The 19,547-nt window shown below is 38.4% G+C and overlaps 1 protein-coding gene across 1 annotated transcript in view; it reads left to right on the top strand.

The window, feature by feature from the left end:
- Positions 1-19,125, top strand: part of Nexmif (neurite extension and migration factor) — a 117,213-nt gene extending 98,088 nt beyond the window's left edge. The window contains 4 exon segments of the mRNA XM_076918233.1: positions 11,762-11,886; positions 12,554-13,662; positions 13,664-16,929; positions 17,501-19,125. Of these exon segments, the coding sequence (XP_076774348.1) occupies positions 11,808-11,886; positions 12,554-13,662; positions 13,664-16,929; positions 17,501-17,594 (4,548 nt within the window). The 5' untranslated portion in view covers positions 11,762-11,807 and the 3' untranslated portion in view covers positions 17,595-19,125.
- Positions 19,126-19,547: the final 422 nt, after the last annotated feature.

Here is a 19,547-nt window from a genome sequence, read left to right as displayed (position 1 = left end):
CTTCCATTACTGCTGCTTAGCGATAGGCAGGTCTGTAATACCAGTGCTCTCACAGGGAAGCAGAGACAAGAATATTCCCAGCTCTCAGGCAACCTAGCTTGGTGTACACAGAAGCAAACAAGACTGTCTCAAACAAAGTGGAAACTGAAGACTCTTGTCCAATGTTTTTCTCTGACCTCCAAATAGAAGCTGTATCATGCGCATGCCCATACACACACACACTCAATACACAAACATGTACAGAGGTAAAAGAGGAGTCATTGTATATATAACCCATTCACCTGTGTTACTAAGACTCAGAAGCCATACTCTTGCTTTTATCTACATATAAAAAATACTACTTAAGTATTATCTATTACCATCAGTATTTTTATATCATGTATCACCATTGTTATATCATGTATCACTAGCTTTATGAACTAGTTGGGTCAGGAAGAAAAAAAAACTAGATGTATTTACTAAGTTCTATGCTTAGCACTAAAGGGATATATAACAGTAACAAGTAGCTGTTGTTGGACCATAGCCCCCTAAGGTTGATTTGGGAATCTTTGTTTCTACAGCCCAGACTTAATAGGGTTGTGAAATCAAGAATTAAAAACCAGTCAATTCTAATTAGGTATCCTTTATGTTGGAGCCATTCCCTGGGCCATGAAGTGCCTCTAGTCCTGTCAACACAAGATCTGAAGCTTCTGGACATAATTTTCTGGATAGGTATGGCAAAATATATTTGTTGTCTTGGAAACCTAAAAGTCATGTGCCACCAAATAAAATTTGTGAAATCCCTGTTAAGACATCTTTATTATAAATGTGTTGAAACATAAACAGTGTGCTAAAAGTATAGCATATGCAGATGTGGCAGATGATAGAATCTTACAAAGTTAAGGGTACATCGCTAAGTATAAAAGAAGGTTCTGTTTTTTTCTGCCTTTATTTTTTAATTATTTTTTCATATCTGAAGAAGCTCGTAGTTTCTTTTCATAGAGTTGGCATTTGATTTTCATTTTCATTTTAATGGTATGTTTGCACTTAATTAGTGCTGTGGCAGGTTGACTGCATGTTGTTTGCTTTCCACAAGCCTTGATTGTACTCTAGCCTAGGTTAGAAGGGAAATTGTAGAGTGCCACAGGCAATAATATCCAGCCATGTGGAGTGAAGTGTCATTTCATTTGGCTTTCAAACTCTGTGCAGACACTTGGAATAATGTGGCCATGCATTTTTGAAAAGACATGCCTTTTTTAAGATGGAGAAAATATAGAACCAAGATGCCAAACACAGAGAATGCTCATCTACCTTGGCCAGTTTACACATCTTTTAAATGAAAAGTCTCCATGACTTCAGCAGAGAAAAAAAAAAAAAACCTATGGATTGGGTGTTTAAGAGGTTTGTAACCTACCACACTCTTCCACTGCCCAATTTCTTGTCTTTGACAGAATCTCCCTGTCCTTTATAATAATGTAACACAAATATGGCATAATATGGAAATAGCTTCTGTTATTCCCTTTCTCATGCATGGCTGAGCAACTTGAGTAGGGCTTAATTTGATTGGATTTGCTGTGTTTTCTTGTATATCTTCTTAGAAATTGACCACATTTATTTTAGATTTGTGCAACTGATTCTCTTGATGTTACATAAAGCCTTCCAGTCTGTTTTCTCCATCCATTACTTAAATCTGTTCTTTAATGTTGTCAAATTGTTACCCAGCTAGTGACAGAAAGCTCACTTTTTCCTCATACTTCTCCCTTAGCATTCATTTCATCTTTAGACGGTTCTCTTAGTATTCTGAGCTAATCTTTCTCCCTTGAGTTAATTCCTTTTAACAAAGGTCTAACAACGTCAACCTGTGTGATAGATATATTTAAAGATAGAAATCACATTTCTTGAATTTACCCCTAAACTAAATTATAATTTTGAGTGTTCTTGTTCCAGACTTTACCTTCTTAATTGTTTTTACTTTGCCTGCATTGCTCATCAAAGCTAATTAGAACATACATTCATTTCCTTTCTGCCAACTTAATGACAACCTGTGTTCCTTGTTCAATTACTTATTTATATTTATGTAAATGTATTTATTAATTTTTGTTTGTTTGTGACAGAATCTTAGTACATAACCTTGATTTGCCTGGAACTTTCTATATTGATCAGGCTGACCTTGAACTCATAGTGACCCATCTGCCTCTTTCTCCTGAGAGACAGAATTAAAGGCATGCGTCACTACTCCTGTCCTAATTTCTGATGTATTATTTAAGATTGTTAATATTTTTAATGTTAGATCATCAGCACTGACAAATGATTTTAGTTAAAACACTTGCCATCAACACCTTCTTCCTACCCATCCTCCCTCCCTCAAGAGACAAACATTCTAATTTGGCATGACATTATCTGGCCTAACAGTGCCTGGCATATGAAGTACCTGAAAGGTCATCTTCCACTGTTTTAGCCTTCCAGAGTGGTTGAATTAAGTTCAAACTCAGGATGTTTTTGAAATCTTAAATCTCTCTGGGGATGTTTTTCATAACATCTTTGAACTGGATAATGCTACAATAAATAAAATATGCTGCGCTGGATTAAAAGGTTATTTCCCTAGTGCATCAAGTTAACAGACAACATGAAACTTCCCATTAGGCTTTGGACATCTCTGGCTGTCAGTGTAGTAACCCTGTCTCCATTAGGTTCCTAACCCCTGCTGTTCCATAAAAACCTTAGCCGGTAAGCTACCTGTCAGAGTGAATGCTGAATGGCAGCAAGACCAAGGAAACAAGACATAGAAAAGTCTAAAATAAACAAAAGATATGAGATACTTCATAAGTTTATAATCTGAGTCCCAGGACTCAGAGGCAAAGACCAATGAAAACCCATTATTTGAAATTAAGATTGGGGAATAAACCCCATTTGAGACAAACAAAAATTGACAATGACAGCAACAGTCAATAAATAATACTAGTAAATTAAAATAATAAAGGACAGGGCAGGTGTTAGAATACCTTCAGTTAAAATTGAGATCACATAGCCAAATGCTTTCACTTATGAGTCTCTTAAAGACTTTGTGTGTGTGTGTGTGTGTGTGTGTGTGTGTGTGTGTGTGAAACCAAGAGTTTCCATACAATGCTAGGCTGTGTATTCTGAATATCTATCAAAAATGAAAGTAGAAGTACAAAGTGAGGTAAGTATATACCATAGAGCATTCTATAGCAGATAAAAATTTTAAACGTGAAATATTTGTACAGAAGTGTGAACAAATCTTACAAATGTGTTATATAACAATTAAAATAATGAGGTGATGCAGTCCTGTAATACAGCACTTGTAGAAGAACCACTGCAACTTTGAGGCCAGCCTGGCCTACTTAGTGAGTTCCAGGCTGGCCAGCACTAAGTAGTGAAACCTTATCTTGAGGAGGAAAAAAAAACTTAAATGATAAGATCTATAACATGACACCATTCACATGTGAATTTGAAGTATGAACGTAAAACAGTACTCCTTTAAATGGGTATGTAGACATTCACATTTAGCACATTAGAAGGGTTACCTGTAAAAGAGAATAGGAATAAGCAAGACCAACTGAGTGGTATACAAGAGGAAATTTTTGCTTGGTTTATTGAGACCAACAAAATAATCAAAATCATGTAAGCATGTACAAACAGAGAAAATGACTAGGTGATTAACAAGTAAGAACAACGGTGCTGAGTTGTTTACATTTCTATGATAATGAAAATGTTCAATATTGGCTACACTGGCCACATGTCATTACTGAACATCTGAAATGCGACTAGAAAGGTTGCTGAACTAGTTTTAATCTAATCATATTTAAATTTAAATTTACAGCTGACTACTAGCCACAATATCAAAAGGTAAAATCTAGATGTTCCAAAAAAGTAAATGGATGTTACAGATTTTTTAAAAAAAAATATGAGATCATTAAAATACTTGGCTCTATTGATAGATGAGAAGATAGTAAAGGAATATAAGAAAACCAGGGAGAATGTGATTGCCTTTATATTCCTCCAAAGCTATTTTTCTCATTAATAAGTGACCTTCTACAAGCCTGGTCCCTCATTATTCTACCTTACTATGAACTTGGATGATAGAACTGGGTAGAGTCTTACATAACTAACTGTTGCCTCATGTGGCAGGCAAGCCGTGCACACACCAAAACACCCTGTGTTAAAAGAAACTGAGGTCACAAATCTCTTGTCTTAAGTTCTTGGAGTTGTCTCACAAGCACTTAGAAATCTCACACAACTTCATTCTTGGACTGTGTTCCAACAATCACTGAAAACCCACAACATTTTGTACTTGTAATGTTGTCTTTAGTCCTTCTTCTCACTCCAAAATTTTTCCAATGATGTTTCAACTTGGTTTTACTAAATAGTTGGCTTCATTTTAGCACTTTGAGATTAAATGAATCCCTGGCTCCAGTCAGCTTCCAACTGTAAAGTGGGTAATTTGGGATTAAATTATCTTTCAAGATCCTTCTGAAAAGAATTTAAAAATGTTATTAACAAGAAATATCAGTATTATAAAAAGAGATTAGAAACCATATGGAGAAAAAAAAAAGAGTTTTTTAAAAAATTCACCCTAAAGGTATTGAACTCAGGCTTTAAATGTACCTTAGTGCTGCCTGGCAACAGAGTCACTCTGATTGTATCTTATATAAACTCATTCCCATAAAGTACCATACTCAATGATGAGGTCCTTCCAGGGACACACCAACTTACACACACACACACACACACACACACGTTGGTTTGTTTCAATGTGCTATTATACTACCTGTATGGGTGGGTCTACAGTCAAGAAGGGATTCTTTTCAGAAAGAACCATCTGACAAACCATGATTGGACCATATCATTTTTTGAACCTGAGAGAAAATAAAACTCTAGGCTATCCCAGTAAAGTTTAGCTACATACAATATAAACATCTAGAAGTAAAAACTACTTCCTATACTGATTCCCATAAGTTCTCCTGTTCCTTCTATTTCTTATTCAGATCTTAGTGAATATTTTACTCTCTAGCCTTTGTATAGCCTTTTAACATAGGCAATTCATTTTTATCTACTTTCATATTGATTTCTGGTCTTACAAATGTGGTCTACTTTTTAATGTCACAAAGATGGTGCAGATAGGTCTAGAGGAGAAAGGACATGATAAAGTTAGAAGGCTCACATGTTGCCGGGCAGTGGTGGCGCATGCCTTTAATCCCAGCACTTGGAAGGCAGAGGCAGGTGGATTTCTGAGTTCGAGGCCAGCCTGGTCTACAGAGTGAGTTCCAGGACAGCCAGGGCTACACAGAGAAACCCTGTCTCGAAAAGCCAAAAAAAAAAAAAGAAGAAGAAGGCTCACATGTTGAGCTAGGACAAAATGTAAGCACCATCATTTTTTATCAGGATCCTCTTCAAAGAGCCTCTCCAGCCCAACTTGACTGATAGTTGCCCAAAATGGAGGTGGGTAGAATATTCTAAGCCCTGTTACCAGGAATAGCACTCTACATGCTATATTTAGCAGAATGAATGTGTGAATTATAAAAATTAAAGGGATGTAGACAAAGACATACAATGGAAGAGAATAAAGAATTCCCTGAGGTATATATACCTGTCTCATCTCAATATCACACCAAGTACAAATGAAAATTTCTTCACATGCACCCATTTTTAAAAGTGAATGTGAATTATTTAGAGCTAGATCAACTCTTAGATATACTTTAACTCATTTTCTCTTTTTTGTAGCTCATAAGACCAGAGAGCGGAAGGAGCTTGTCTAATGTTACTTAGATAATCATAAATTGTATTCCATTTATCATAGAGTATCACTTCTTTTATATAGGCTTTGGTTGCATCTTAAAATTTTGAAATATTTATTGTGAGATAACATGCTACTGCTTGATTTTTTGAGATATATAGAAACCAGGAGGGGAAAATGGAAGTAAATGCAAAAGAAGGAGAGGAGGGAGGATTAAATAAACACCAAGGATGTCTGAAAAAGTCATAAGGCATCATGCTATTTACTATGCATCTAAAAACCTATAATTCATGTAATTCTATATAAAATATACATATATAGCATATAGTTTAAATAAACATTTCTCATCTGGGCTGACAGACTCTCTCTAAGAGCCAAAGACCACCTAACAAAAACCCCAATACCAAAGGTAAAAAGCCTTCTTTTGAGTTTTTGGACAGGACTGTCCAAGAGACTCACAAAAAAATACCCTATGGCTGTTGCCATTGGTCAACCCCATACATGGAAGGTAAATCCTATTGCTGAAGATACCATATATATCAGAAACTGGGCCCAGGAGCCCCTGATCTGGAATTGACTTGAATGTCCCCTTTTTATGGTTTGCATGGTATCAGAAGGCACAATGTAAGCATCCAAAGAAGGGAAGCAACCAGCAGTCCTACCAGCCTCTGAATTACAACAATCAGCATGGCATGATAACTAATATACCTACAGGTATATTAGTGGCACACATATATTGACGGTAACCAACCACTCTCTAATTTAACTCAAAGCCTGGTACTGGAATCCTAGCCAACTGCTCAGTGATAGTGAAATCATGAATCTTGGAGGAATACCTAAGAAGAGGACCTACAACCATTACTTTACTAAAGCAGCATAAAATTCTTAACAACAATCTATAAACATTTGTCCTTATATTCACAGAGAAGGGTAGTCTTCACCTCTTGTCAAGAAAAATTATTTCAACAGAGGGAGAACATTACAGAAAACTACAACCAATCAAAATTCAGAGTTGTGGACCCCCAAGCCCAATACATATATCTAAAAACACTCCCACATCTAAGGCTCATGGATTATTGGAGAATAGGGTGTGGAAAGATTGTAATAGCCAGAGGATCAGGAAATTTTCTGTGAGATTGTGTCTCCTAGGAATGTCACAATCTATACCCATAAAAATCTCACTTACATGACTGGCTAAACATGAGCTGAATAAAAAAAATAACAATAAATATGCCAAATTGGACTGGGAAAACCCATGAGGCCTAGACCTTACACAAAGAATTACAGGCAACTAAGGAATGATGAGACCCTTGTTCAGGTCAAGTGGTGCCCAACTGTGGGGCAATGGGAGAAATCACCAAGAGCAAGTACTTCTGTGATAAATATTTTAAAAGTGTAAAAAAAAGAGTCAGACTAGAAGACTTTAAGTTTAAAGACCTGGGAGGGTATAGGTAACGGTTTAAAGATAAAATGTCACCTACAAGGGCCAAGTCAGTTTCCCATTCATGGGTCTGCACTATGAAATTTGATATACGAGATTGCTTAGACCTACAACGTGAATATGTAATTCAACATTCTCATAAACCTGGACAGTATACTCCAAAACAGACAGAGAAGGTAGAAGATTGGAGAAGGGGGAGGAGGAAGAGGAGGAGTAGGAAGAGGAAAGTTAAATATAAAGATAAAAGGCCTTGAGCTTGAGGGAGCCTGTCAGCTCTTAAATTACCTTGTGATGCCTCAAAGAAAGAAAAGGTTTCTTTTTTTTGTTGATACAATCATAAGATGGTGCCTACCCATTTAAATGAGTCCAGTACCCATACTACCACAGGGGATTTTACAGACAAATGGAAGGAAAAAAGCAGTAGGAATGCTGTGGCAGCATCTGCTCTGAGTTGGGAGCCCAGGCTCCAGCAGTGTAATGTAGTCAGAGCCTGGGCTCAAAGAGATGTACAGCCAGAGTCTTGGTGCAGAGCCTATAAGCTATGGTGTTAACTGACAAGCAGTCCACACTGGACAAGGAGGACCTGATGGACTCACTTTCTAAGGGTGACATGCCTTGCAGGTGAACTTCCACAGTTCCCAGTGCAACCAGAAGTGCTAGGTGGCACAGATCCCAGTGGAGAAACAGCTGGTGATTCTGATGTCCTTCCTGGCAGCAGAGCTAATGGCCTGACTGCCAGCCCTAGACATCCAGTGCTGGACAAATGATGCCAGTATGTCTGAGCAAGGCCTACATCTCAGTGATCAGTTCCATCTTAAACTCCATGGATCCTACTGTAAATCCCTGCTAGGACTTCTTCAGCTATGTCTGTGGGTCCTGCATTAAAGCCAATCCTGTACCTGATGACCACTCACATTGGAGGACCTTTAGCAACCTCTGCAAATACAACCAAATCATCATAAAGCACCTGCTCAAATGTTCCACTGCCAGCATGAGGGAGGCAGAGAGAAAGGCTCAAGTGTACTACCATAGACATAAGAATAAAATGAGAATTGAGTTACTCCAGGCCAAGTTCAATGGAACTTATTAAAAAGCTTGGAGATGGAATACCAGGCCCTAGGCTTGGAACAATTTCAAGGACATGCTGCAGGTGATCACACACCACTACCAAACTTCACTCTTTTCTATCTATGTCAGTGTGAACTCCAAGAAATCCAACAGCAAATCCAAGTAAACCAGTCCAGCCTGGCCTTGTCCTCTTACAGGCCTGAACAAATGGAAAATAAGAAGATGCTGATAATATATCTGAACTATATGGTCCATCAGGAAAGCTGCTGAGCAGTGGGAATGAGGACTGCATGTAAACCCAGATGCAGCAGATCCTAGACTTTGAAACAAGTGCTAGCCAATAACGATATCCCCCAGGAGACATGCCAGGAAAGTCACAGCAGCTGAGCTGCAGATGTTGGCACCTCCTGTCAACTGGTTACCCTTTCTCAACACCAATTTTTAACCTGGTAGAGATCAATGAATCTGAGCCCATAGTAGTCAACAGCAAAGAATACCTGGGACAAGTCTCTACCCTTATCAACAACACCAACAGATGCCTGCTGAACAACTACGTGATGTGGAAGCTGGTACAGAAAACAAGCTCCTTCTTGGATTGGTGCTCTCAGGATGATGATGAGTTCATGGAGGTCACATATAGGTCAGAGAAGACCTACCTCCCTCGATAGAAGCTTTCTGTGACACAGAAAACGACTTGGGCTTTGCCCTGGGCTCCATGTTTGTGAAAGTGAACTTCACTGAAGACAGCAAATACGTAGCCAGTGAGGTGATCTTAGAGATCAAAAAAGCATTTGAAGAGAGCCTGAGCACCCTAAAATAAATGGATAAAGACATCTATAATTTGGCCAAGAAGAAGGCAAATGCCATCTACTACATTATAGACTATCCCAACTTCATCATGGACCCTAAGGAGCTTGACAAAGTGTTTGGTGATTGCACCATAGTTCCATGGCTACACTTTGAGAATACTGTGCTTTTATAACTTCTTAAGAAGAGTCACAGCCAACCACCTCAGTAAAGTCCCCAACAGTGGAGTATGACTCCACCCACAAAAAAACAAGATTGTGTTTTCAGTCAGAATTCTGTAGGCACTATTCTGTACCCACTCTTCACCCAATGCCTTGCACTTTGTTGGCATTGGTATCATCCTGGGCCACAAGCTGACTCATGGTTTTGACAATCAAAGCCAAGAATGTAACAAGGATGGGAATCTCCAGTGGTGGAAGATTTCTTCCTGGTGAAAGAATTCATTCATGAAAGCCTTCGAGTATTAGACCAAGTATACATGGTGCAGCAATACATTATGAATTGGGTACCCATGAATGCACGGCACACTTTCAAGGAGAATATTGCCCACAATGGGGCCTCAAGGCAGCATAAAAGACTTACCAGAACTAGGTGAAGAAGAATGAAGCTAAGCAGACACCACCTACACTGGATCTCACCAACAACCAGCTCTTCTTCCAGGGATTTGAACAGATCTGGTGCTCTGTCTGCACACCTGAAAGCTCCCATGAGGGTCTCAACACCGACCCCCATACTCCCTTCTGCTTTCATGCCAATACTAAATATTCAGCCCTGAAAACATATATAAATAAATAACATTATACAGACTGAGCATATTTAGGAATATATATATACACATATAACAATTAATGAAAAAAAAGAGACCATGAATTTTAAAAAAGAACAAGGAAGGGAGTATGGAAGTGTTTGGAAGGAGGAAATGGAAGGGGAAAATGATGTAATTACATTAGAATCTCAAACTAAAAGAAAAAAGTAAAAATAAGTGGATTTTTTAAAAAGGAGATTTGGTGGTTCTCAACCCTCATAATGCTGCAACCCTTAATACCTCATGTTCTGGTGACACCCGCCAACCATAAAATTATTTTTGTTGCTACTTCATAATATAATTCTACTGTTATGAATTATAAATATCTGTATATTCTGATGGTCTTAGGTGAACCCTGTGCAAGGGTCATTGGATCCCCCATAAAAGGGTAGCAATCTACAATTTGGGAACCACTGCTTTCAAGTCTCTTTCTGATCATTTTTATGCTTTCATTATTAATATTTTAAAGATTGTATGATTGATAATTTAAGTATATTTATTGTACTTAAACTATTATGTATGGACTAGATAGCTAGCACAGTAGTTAAGAGCACTAGCTGCTCCTACAGAGTACCAGAATTCCATTTCCTGCAATCATGTTGGGCAGCTCACAAAGGAGCAGGTACCACCTAGCAAGACAGGGAAAGAATATTCCAGATGAGCTAGTTGAAGCTATAGGATTGAAAGAAGCAGATTCAACTGATGATACAGAAAAGGGTGCTCCCAGAGAAGCCATATATCTTATGAAGTGGGGAAGAATAGGCCTACCTAACTACAAGGGTAAAAGAAGTCCTGGAGGAACAAGACAGGTATATAGGATGGGAATGGGTGGTTCTACCTGGTGGGCACCAGAAAAGGAAGTCCCAGAGTCAGCCAGGCAGGCCTGTGAGATTGGAAGTAATGGGTATACCTGGTATCTCATGAAAGGAATGTCCCAGAGAAGTGGTACAGGCCATTTTCTTTTGCTTTGCTTTTGAGTCAGGGTCTTACTATGTAGACCAGACTAACCTTGCACTTAACCTCTGCTTCCTGAGTGCTGAGATTACAGATATGTGATGGCACATAGCCTTAGTGTGTGCTTTTAAACAAAGGATACAAACTTGACTAGGACTAGTGGTTAGGGATAGAAGTTAGCTAAAATTAATAGGGATTTCTGGATGTGATAGTGGCACATGGTAGTCATTCAAATGGACTCATCCATCATTTTCAATATACCTAATATCTAAGCAAGTGGGAAAAAATTAAGCGTTTCTTTTTATAAAACCTAGATCTTACTTATGGTCACATTTTAAAAATCTTGATGTGTTTTAAGAGAAATGTTTGTTAAAATTCTATTGAAGTCATGTAAGTCAAGAAATTAAGGTGTCTTCTACCTCTTTCAACTTTAGAAATCAAAATTTAAGACAAAGAGAAAATAAATGTGATATATAATTATAGATATGGATATAGGTACAGATACAAATATAGATACACATATATTTTAAATGAGGCTGGGAATTAGAGAGGCAGTAAAGCAGGGTGGGGCATGATGAATTGCTTTGTCTTAAAAAAAACATCTGGACATGTAAAGTAGAAACAAAGTAAACAAAATTAATTTCCACATATACACACATTATTTAAAATTATCCTAGACTTTATTTGCATTTTTCCTAATTGAGCAACTATAATTAGGCTAATTTTGTACATTTTTTGCTTTATCCTGCTTCAGTTTTGTATAATATGGATGTTAATAGGAAATAAGTCCCTTATGTAGTAGGTATAAAATATTAAACAAAAACAGAAGTAATGGAGCCAGACTAGAAACCAGATCCCAGTGAGCATTTTACAAACCCTATAGCTGAAATAACATGTAAAATACAAAATAAGACAAACTGAATGACTGACACTATATATTTGAAATGTACAGGTTGGACAACATTTGAATTGGAATGAAACAGTAAGAGGCTACATTCATGGATAACCAACAAGATAAAGTTATTGCTGCCTCAGCCAATGGAGAAAACAGTCTGATTAATGGGGTCAAAGAAAATGGTAAGAGAGTTTAATGATAATATACATTCTCTTTTCTGGTAGTCTTTTCTTATTAATGTAGATTTTGAGTATACAGAAGCCTGAGACAGGTTGAATCCAAAATGTATCTGAAGTTGATGTAAATCTAAACTTTATTCTACCAGATCTTTAAACCGAACTAGAAGAATCTCTGAAAGATCTCAGATAAAGTCCCTTGCTCTGTCATATTCATTTGTTAAATGAAATTCATCAAAATTACTAGTCAATTATAAGTATGTTCTGATGTGAGACATTTGTAGTTTCACTAGGAACTTCTCTAATATAAGTTTTCAAGTATGGGTATGTGTCTCATAGTGCAGATCATGAATGGCCCCCTGTGCATTTTCCCCTCTGAAAACTCTGACTAACAATTGACCAATCAGTCCAGTTCTTTCCTCATTTCTGATGGGGGCTCTGCTCTACCTTTTCCTGGGCTGAAAAAATAATTATTATTTTTCACATATATAAATGTTCAGTATTAAATTGTAATTATTTTTCTAATGTTTAGTTGGTAATTCATAAAGCTAGAGAGACAGAGGCTTAGTTTATTTATGATGCCCACATATTAGAAACTAATCAAGGAAAAGAGACTTGAATATCATCTAAGAGCCTTAACCTTATTCTTGCCTTTTTACCCCTTTTTCTCTAGACTCAGAGGACCAGGATGTGGCAATGAAGTCATTCATAGCTCTAGAAGCTACTACTCCAATCCAGCCTATACCAGTGGTACAAAAAGACCCCCCAATGTTTCCCAGGGGTCTTCTTCCTCTGCCATCTAAGAAGCCGTGTATGCAGAGCCCTCCATCTCCTTTGGCCCTGATTGAAGCACCTGATCATTCTGCTAATAGTGCTTCTGTGAATGCCATCTCCCTCACATCTGGAGCTGCAAAGGGCCTGAACACATGGTCACTGCCCAATGAGTGTGAGAAAGCTCCATTTGCCATAATGGAACCTGCAGGCATGTCAGCACTGAATGGAGACTGCCTCATGCAACCAAGCCGGACTTGCTTAGGTTGCTTTATGGAATCAAAAGAAGCAGTAGATCCTGAACCAGGGATCAGTCTGAAAGTCAGTGATCTAAATCGAGATTATGAAACCTGTGCAGTCTCTGACATAGGGATTCAATGCATTAATGCTGGGGAAAACATCAAATATGGAGAGCAGCTGCTTTCAGACCAGCTGTTAGGCTTCCCCCTGCATAAATCAAGGGCAGGAGATAGACGAGAATCTGAGAAACCTGACATCGACTTGGAAGATCCAACTCAGAAAAGTTATTATGAGGCATTACTATTAGATAAGTGCAATACAGAAGAAGCTTTGCTGGCAAATTCCAATCAGGATTGGGGTTACTTTGAGACTTTTATTAGTGAGAGTAAGATTGAGCTACTTGACCTCTGTTCCAAGAATGAACTATCAGTTAACCTTTTCTCTGAAGAAGATGTGGAGAACTATATGTTTGATGACGATGAGTCAACCCTGGGAAGTGATGTCTGCTCCCTCAAAATTCGATATGAGTCCTTTCAGGACAACGTTCGAGACAAGACCACTCTTCTGATGCAGGAAGATGCCCAATTCAATTTTTTTCCCAGTGTCTTTACTACGTGTCCCAAGCGGGAATCTAAGAGTGGACTCCTCAAGCAGAGCAGTGATCTTTCTCAATTCAAAGTTCCTGATGTGAGCATCATCTGGGGAGAAGAAGATAAAAACTTGGACAAGAAGAAAGACAAAGAGGAAGTACATGAAGACAAAAGTATAGAGAAAAAAAGATGAAAAAGATAATGGAGAAAAGCCTGCATTGAACAATAAACCATGTAGTAGTCTTGAGGTAGAGCAATTTAAGAACCTAAAGCCCGACCATCTTACTAATTCCCTGGAGACATCAGGGAATTTCAGTGATGACAGTTCCTTCATTGAGGTCTCCTATGATGCCATGGGGGAGATCAAAGACTGTAGCCGCTATATGGCTCGGGACACTAACTCTGGAAGCTCATCCTCCCAGCAGAACTATGGGCTGCGAGCCAAGAGAAAAGTCAGATACAGTGAAGATTATCTATATGATGTTGACTCACTAGAGGGGGAAAAAGTAAATGAGAGAAAGGAATGGTCTCCAGGTGGTTCCAAAGAAGAAGATGATGATGAATGGTGTCCCAAAAAGAGAAGAAAGGTAACACGTAAGGAGCCCCCTGTTATTATTAAATATATCATTATCAATCGCTTTAAAGGTGAGAAGAACATGTTGGTGAAGCTAAGTAAGGTAGATGCCAGTGAGACAACAGTAAATCTGAGTGAGAATCAGCTCAATAAGTATGCCAAGTTATCACCTTTGAAGGGATTCTGGCAAAAGAAGAAAAAGCAGAAAAACAGCAACACAGACTCCGTCAAAACACCCTTATGCCAAAAGCAAAGCTTTGAACCAGGTAGCTTTGAGGTGTCATTCCTGCCTCCTGCGCGTAAACGAAAATCTAAGCTTGGCAATAGACACAGGATTCAAAGGATCCAATCCATGGAAACTTCAGCAAATAGTAAGCAGGCTTCATTCTGCAGTGATCAGAAACAAGCTAGTAATCGCAAAGAAGAAGGAGGTTTAAAAGGTACACCGAAATCAGCACCTCTTGCTGCTCCAAGCTGTGCCAATGGATCACATTTACGTAGCCTCATAGTCCCCGACTCAGTGAAAGTCAAAGCTCAAGATACAGAGTTCAAGGGGCCAGAGAGGAAAGTGCTTAACAAAATTAAATTTAAAAGTGAAGCTAGGTTAAAATCCAAAAAAATCAAAACTGGACAAGAAAACAAACCAATTGTTCAAATGAGCCCTGTCTCAGAAGACCCATCCTCCAAGGCTAATTTAAAAAATGAAGTCACTCCTGGAACCTCAAACAGTTCCCATATGTCTGAATTTCACGAGACAAAAGTTGTTAAGAATTCCACTTTCTTACCAACCACCTGCTCTTCTGAAATGCCTCTATCATCTGCTAATGTTGCCACTAATATACCTGTTATTCCTGGAGGGTATCTGCAAACACTGTTAGATGCTTCTGACTTGTCAAATAATACTAGTATCTCATATTTCACCAACCATTCTGCAGAACAAAATGAAGGCAGCCTCGCTCAAACGGAAAAAGCATTTGTACCTCTCCAGTCTGCTCAGGACTGTGTGCTATCCTCGTCTTCTGATTCTCAGCTGCAACAATCATCTCAAAACTTCAAAATGGAAACAAGCAACTATGGAAGTTTGTGGCCTGAAAAGGATACATCTGGCTCCCAGGAGTTCATGACTGAAGTCTCAAGGGAGATAGCCACAAACCAATCTAGTGACTTTGACGCTTCCCCAGTTGTCTCCATGGAGAATAACCTCACAGCTATAACATATAGTCCTGTCTGCCTCAATAGTGGTGGCAGTGGTTGCAACAAGGTTCTGTATGCCTCTGTGCAGGACTCACATCTCCCACCTGATGATTTGTATCAATTGTGTCACTTTAATAATGGAGAGATCTGCTTTCCTTTCCAGCAGTGCCCATTCAGTACAGATGATGATGGCCGGCTCTTTACCTTTGATTCGATGACTCCTCTTTCTGTTAGTTCAAGCAATTATTGTTCCTTAAGCTTGAAATCCTGTGAAAAGGATGGTGATGATGATATCAATGATGACTTCCTGGCCCACTGCAGCCCCAAACTGGTGATCCAGCAGAGCATCGATGAGATAGCACCACTAAAGGAGTCCACTGACCTCCTCGACATATCCAACTTCACCCCTGACAAGTTTCGCCACTCTTCCCTCTCAGAAATGTCTCCACCGGACACCCCCAGTCTTTCTCCTCAGAGTACCAGATGTGAGAGTATCAAAACACTAGGAGCAATGAAAGGATTCCAAGAAGGTGTCCTGGGATCGTTGAGCAGCATGGAAAAAATCAAGTGGGACTGTAGTACCCTTGCACAACAGGTTCAAGCAGATGATGGCTTTACATTAAATAACCATCAGTTTCAGTTCCATATGTTCAATGATGAGGACTCTGTTGGCCTGCTCCAAAAAAACCCTTGCCTGTCAACATTTGATGAGTCAGCTGGGCAAATTAGTACCAACAACAAAGTGTCAAAATCAAGAAAGAAAACTTCACCTGGCAAGAGTGGGGCTGTAAGCCAAAGTTCTCAGAAAAATAGCAGGAAAAAATCGCCAAAAGCCAGCAACAAAGGGGTTGAAAAGCCACCTAGCAAAACCTCCCGCCAGGTTCCTAAATCAACAAAGAAAGGGAAATATGTGGCTGCTGTCAATGGAGAGAAAATGCAAATTGGGATCAGCCTTAGTGGGGGCCAGCCCAATAATACATCCTCCAATGCAAAGACACTGACTGAATGTATTCAACATGGTGGTCCTGTTGCCCCTATGAAGATACCGTGTCAGAAGGGACTTTCTGGAGATTGGGCTTTGGGAAAAGACAGCAAGCCAGGCTGGAATGACATGAGTGTAGTCACTAATACTAACAACCTTCTGGATGATGACCAACGAGAATTTCAAGAGCCTTCATATATCTTGTCCAATATTGCCTCTGGTATGGCAGATGTGCAGAGATTCATGATGGCCTCCATGGAGCCCCTTTGGGAACCCATGGAGCACCAAGGGGAGTCCAACACATTCTACTCCCCTGAGTCCAATAGCCTAAAATTAAAAACCCTCAAAATACTGGCTGGGACACCACAAGAATCTAAGAAAAAGATTAATAATGGGTCTTCAGGAGCTACTAAGAATCACAGGTCAGTCAAAGCTGTGAGCAAAAGCAATGGGAAAGCAACAGTTGGTGATCCTGGTCATGCAGATATGCCTGGTTCCAGTGAGGACTCCCGATCTGCCTTCTTCGATAAAAAGTACAGTAACATGAACACTTTAGGCAATAATGGACCAACACACAAAAAATTATATCGTCACAAATCCAGCTCCAAGGGCTTGCGAGATGAGAAATATAAGGGGAAGCGCGTGGAACGAGAACAAGTCCACAAGGATGAGGCTGGGACAACTTTTGAAAAACTGAGGTAATACTGCACCAAACGGCTGAGCTGAGATGCGCCCTTGGCTTTCCCACTACCTGCTGAGCCTAGAGGTCCTCATTTTTCCCTCTTGAAAGCAGAAGTTTTGCATGAGAGACTCTTTCCCATTCTCCTCTTTTTTCAAATTAAAAAGAAAAGAAAAAATGCATGGAAATCCCTGTACCTTTAAGCCACCCAAAATATTGGTCAATTTTATTGTGGCTTAGCAAGGGATAAGGTCTAACAAAGGCTACATTTTTCTTCTATCCTGCGTTAATTTTTGCTTATTAAGAAAATAGAACTAAAACATGCTCTTAAATGATTTTTGGAATGGAAGGGCTTTGCAATAAAGACAGATTCTGAACAACATATTCAAAAAGTCATGTAGACAAAAAGCCAAGATCATTTAAACAAAAGAGCATTGGTTGTCAGCACATGACAATTAGGAGTGCTTTCTCGACCTTTCTGCATCATACAACATCTAGTATGGTGTTACTATATTTACAGGGTATGATCCCTTCGTGGGACATACACTAAAACTTACTATGATGGCATAAATTCTTTGATTTTTCTGCAGGGATTCCAACTACAATCTCCTAAAAGCAGAAACAGCATTTGGGGTTTTACCTGTATTTGAAGAAGAGACTCACATTTTCCAGAAAGACATTTGATGTTTGTGTTTTCTTTCTTTCAAAATAAGCTTTGTGGTATGTATGTTGACCTGTAAGTGCTTGAGGAAAGGAATTTTAAATTGTGGGAATAAGTCTTTGAAATCAAACTTTAATCTGATGTTCTGTGTAAAAGACTTTAAAAGTCATACAGTTGCACGGGTAGTTTATGCACTGTTTGCTCACAAGGAAGAAAATGGCAAACATTGTGCCAAACTACAAATACGTAACTGTACTGTATATAGTTTTACTTCTATATCAACATTTGGTTGTGAGTATTTGGGGGACTTTTCCCTGTTAATTTACTAGAAACATTCCAGTGATTCTTGCTATTAACCACCCCCACTTTTGTGGATAGCACCTATAGATCACAGTGGAAAAATATGTTGTGTTATACAGTTTACCAAAACAAAGGATAATGTTTGAATTGTGCCAAATTTTCTTACTTCATCTCACAGATTCACCCCACAGTTTAAAGCTCATTCATGATTATTAAATATATATATACACATACACACATCCATACATACATTCTTTTAATGTTTTAAATTCTACTATCCTGTGTGGAAATATGAACAGTTAAACAAGGCACAATAAAGATGTGTTTGTTCCATCATCTAAGGATTAAAATGTTGGAAAAGCTTGAAGGTCACAACAGCTAAGTCCATCAGGGACAGAGTATACACATTTACAGAACCTTGTACAAGGAAATAAACAGCTGCTTTGAAAGTTTGTTTTCCAAAGCAAAATCTGTAGCGGAAAAGAATTTAAAGTGCAAAGTTATATTGCTGATACTTTATATCTCAGTTTTATATATTTTATAATAGCCTGGGATAAATTATAAAATAGCTATAAAATTGACACTAATAATAAATGAAATACATAGATTGCTTTTATTTAAGTAGTTTCCTAAATGTTTTATTCCAGTTTTGTCAAAAGTGCACTCACAACATGGCTTTAGTGTTCTTTAAATGTTGAACTTGCAATGCCAATGTCAGTTTTTAAAAAATGGTATCTCAGATTGACGAAATTTTTTTCCAATGATTAAATATATATAATACCAGGTAAAACTGAACCAATGTGTAGAAACAACTAATTTAGGCTATCTACATATAATCTGAAGATAGCCATTCTTTGATATCACACACTAAACATAAATCTCAATTTTTAATTACTTTTTAAATTCATTTTTTGGTTCAGCCTTCCCTTCCACTACTTAAAAAAAAAAACAAAAACAACAAAAAAAAAACAACAAAAAAAAAAACTTCACAGTTCCAGCATTCCTCACTCCTAGCCTTTTCTTCCCCTTTCTTCACCACTTATACCATTTGATCTCTTTTCCTTGCACAGTTAAGGCCTATGTGCCTGCTGACTGATGCATTGTGGCACAGATGAGATAGTGGATGTGAAAGCGCTTTTGTAGATCATAAAGTGCTATACCAATATAGGGGACTAATATTATTAATGTTGTTGGTTGTTGTTGTTGTTACTATTCTTACTAATATTGTTACTAATCTATTAACTTGTGAATATAGAGGCTGGGGTGGGAGGGAGGAGGATAAGGGGGGTGGGAGAAAGGGGGACTTAACAAAACAGGGAAGATGTTTCAAAAGACATTTTTGAATAAAATATGAGCAACCTACCTAGTCATTGACACCTAAATATATTCACAGAGATGCAATGTTTTCAAGTAGTCAGAGAGAAATGGAAGGGAGCTTATCATGTATATAAATATACACATTTCCCAGTCCATGATTCCTTTCACCAGCTTACTCTACTACTTACAGCTAGGTAGTAAAATGAACAAGCCCATGATCTAGATTGTGTGTGTTCTCAGCATCAGTCTCTTTTGTCTGTGGGAATGAATGGGTGAGGAGAAGTCTGTGAGGAGAGTTTGGGCATATTCCTAGGCTTTGACACTATGTTCAGTGAGCCCTGGAAAATTCTTTAGTGGAA

This window comes from Arvicanthis niloticus, chromosome X (assembly GCF_011762505.2).
Source record: "Arvicanthis niloticus isolate mArvNil1 chromosome X, mArvNil1.pat.X, whole genome shotgun sequence".
NCBI classification, from domain to species: Eukaryota; Metazoa; Chordata; class Mammalia; order Rodentia; family Muridae; genus Arvicanthis; species Arvicanthis niloticus.
This window is presented reverse-complemented; position numbering and strand designations above follow the sequence as displayed.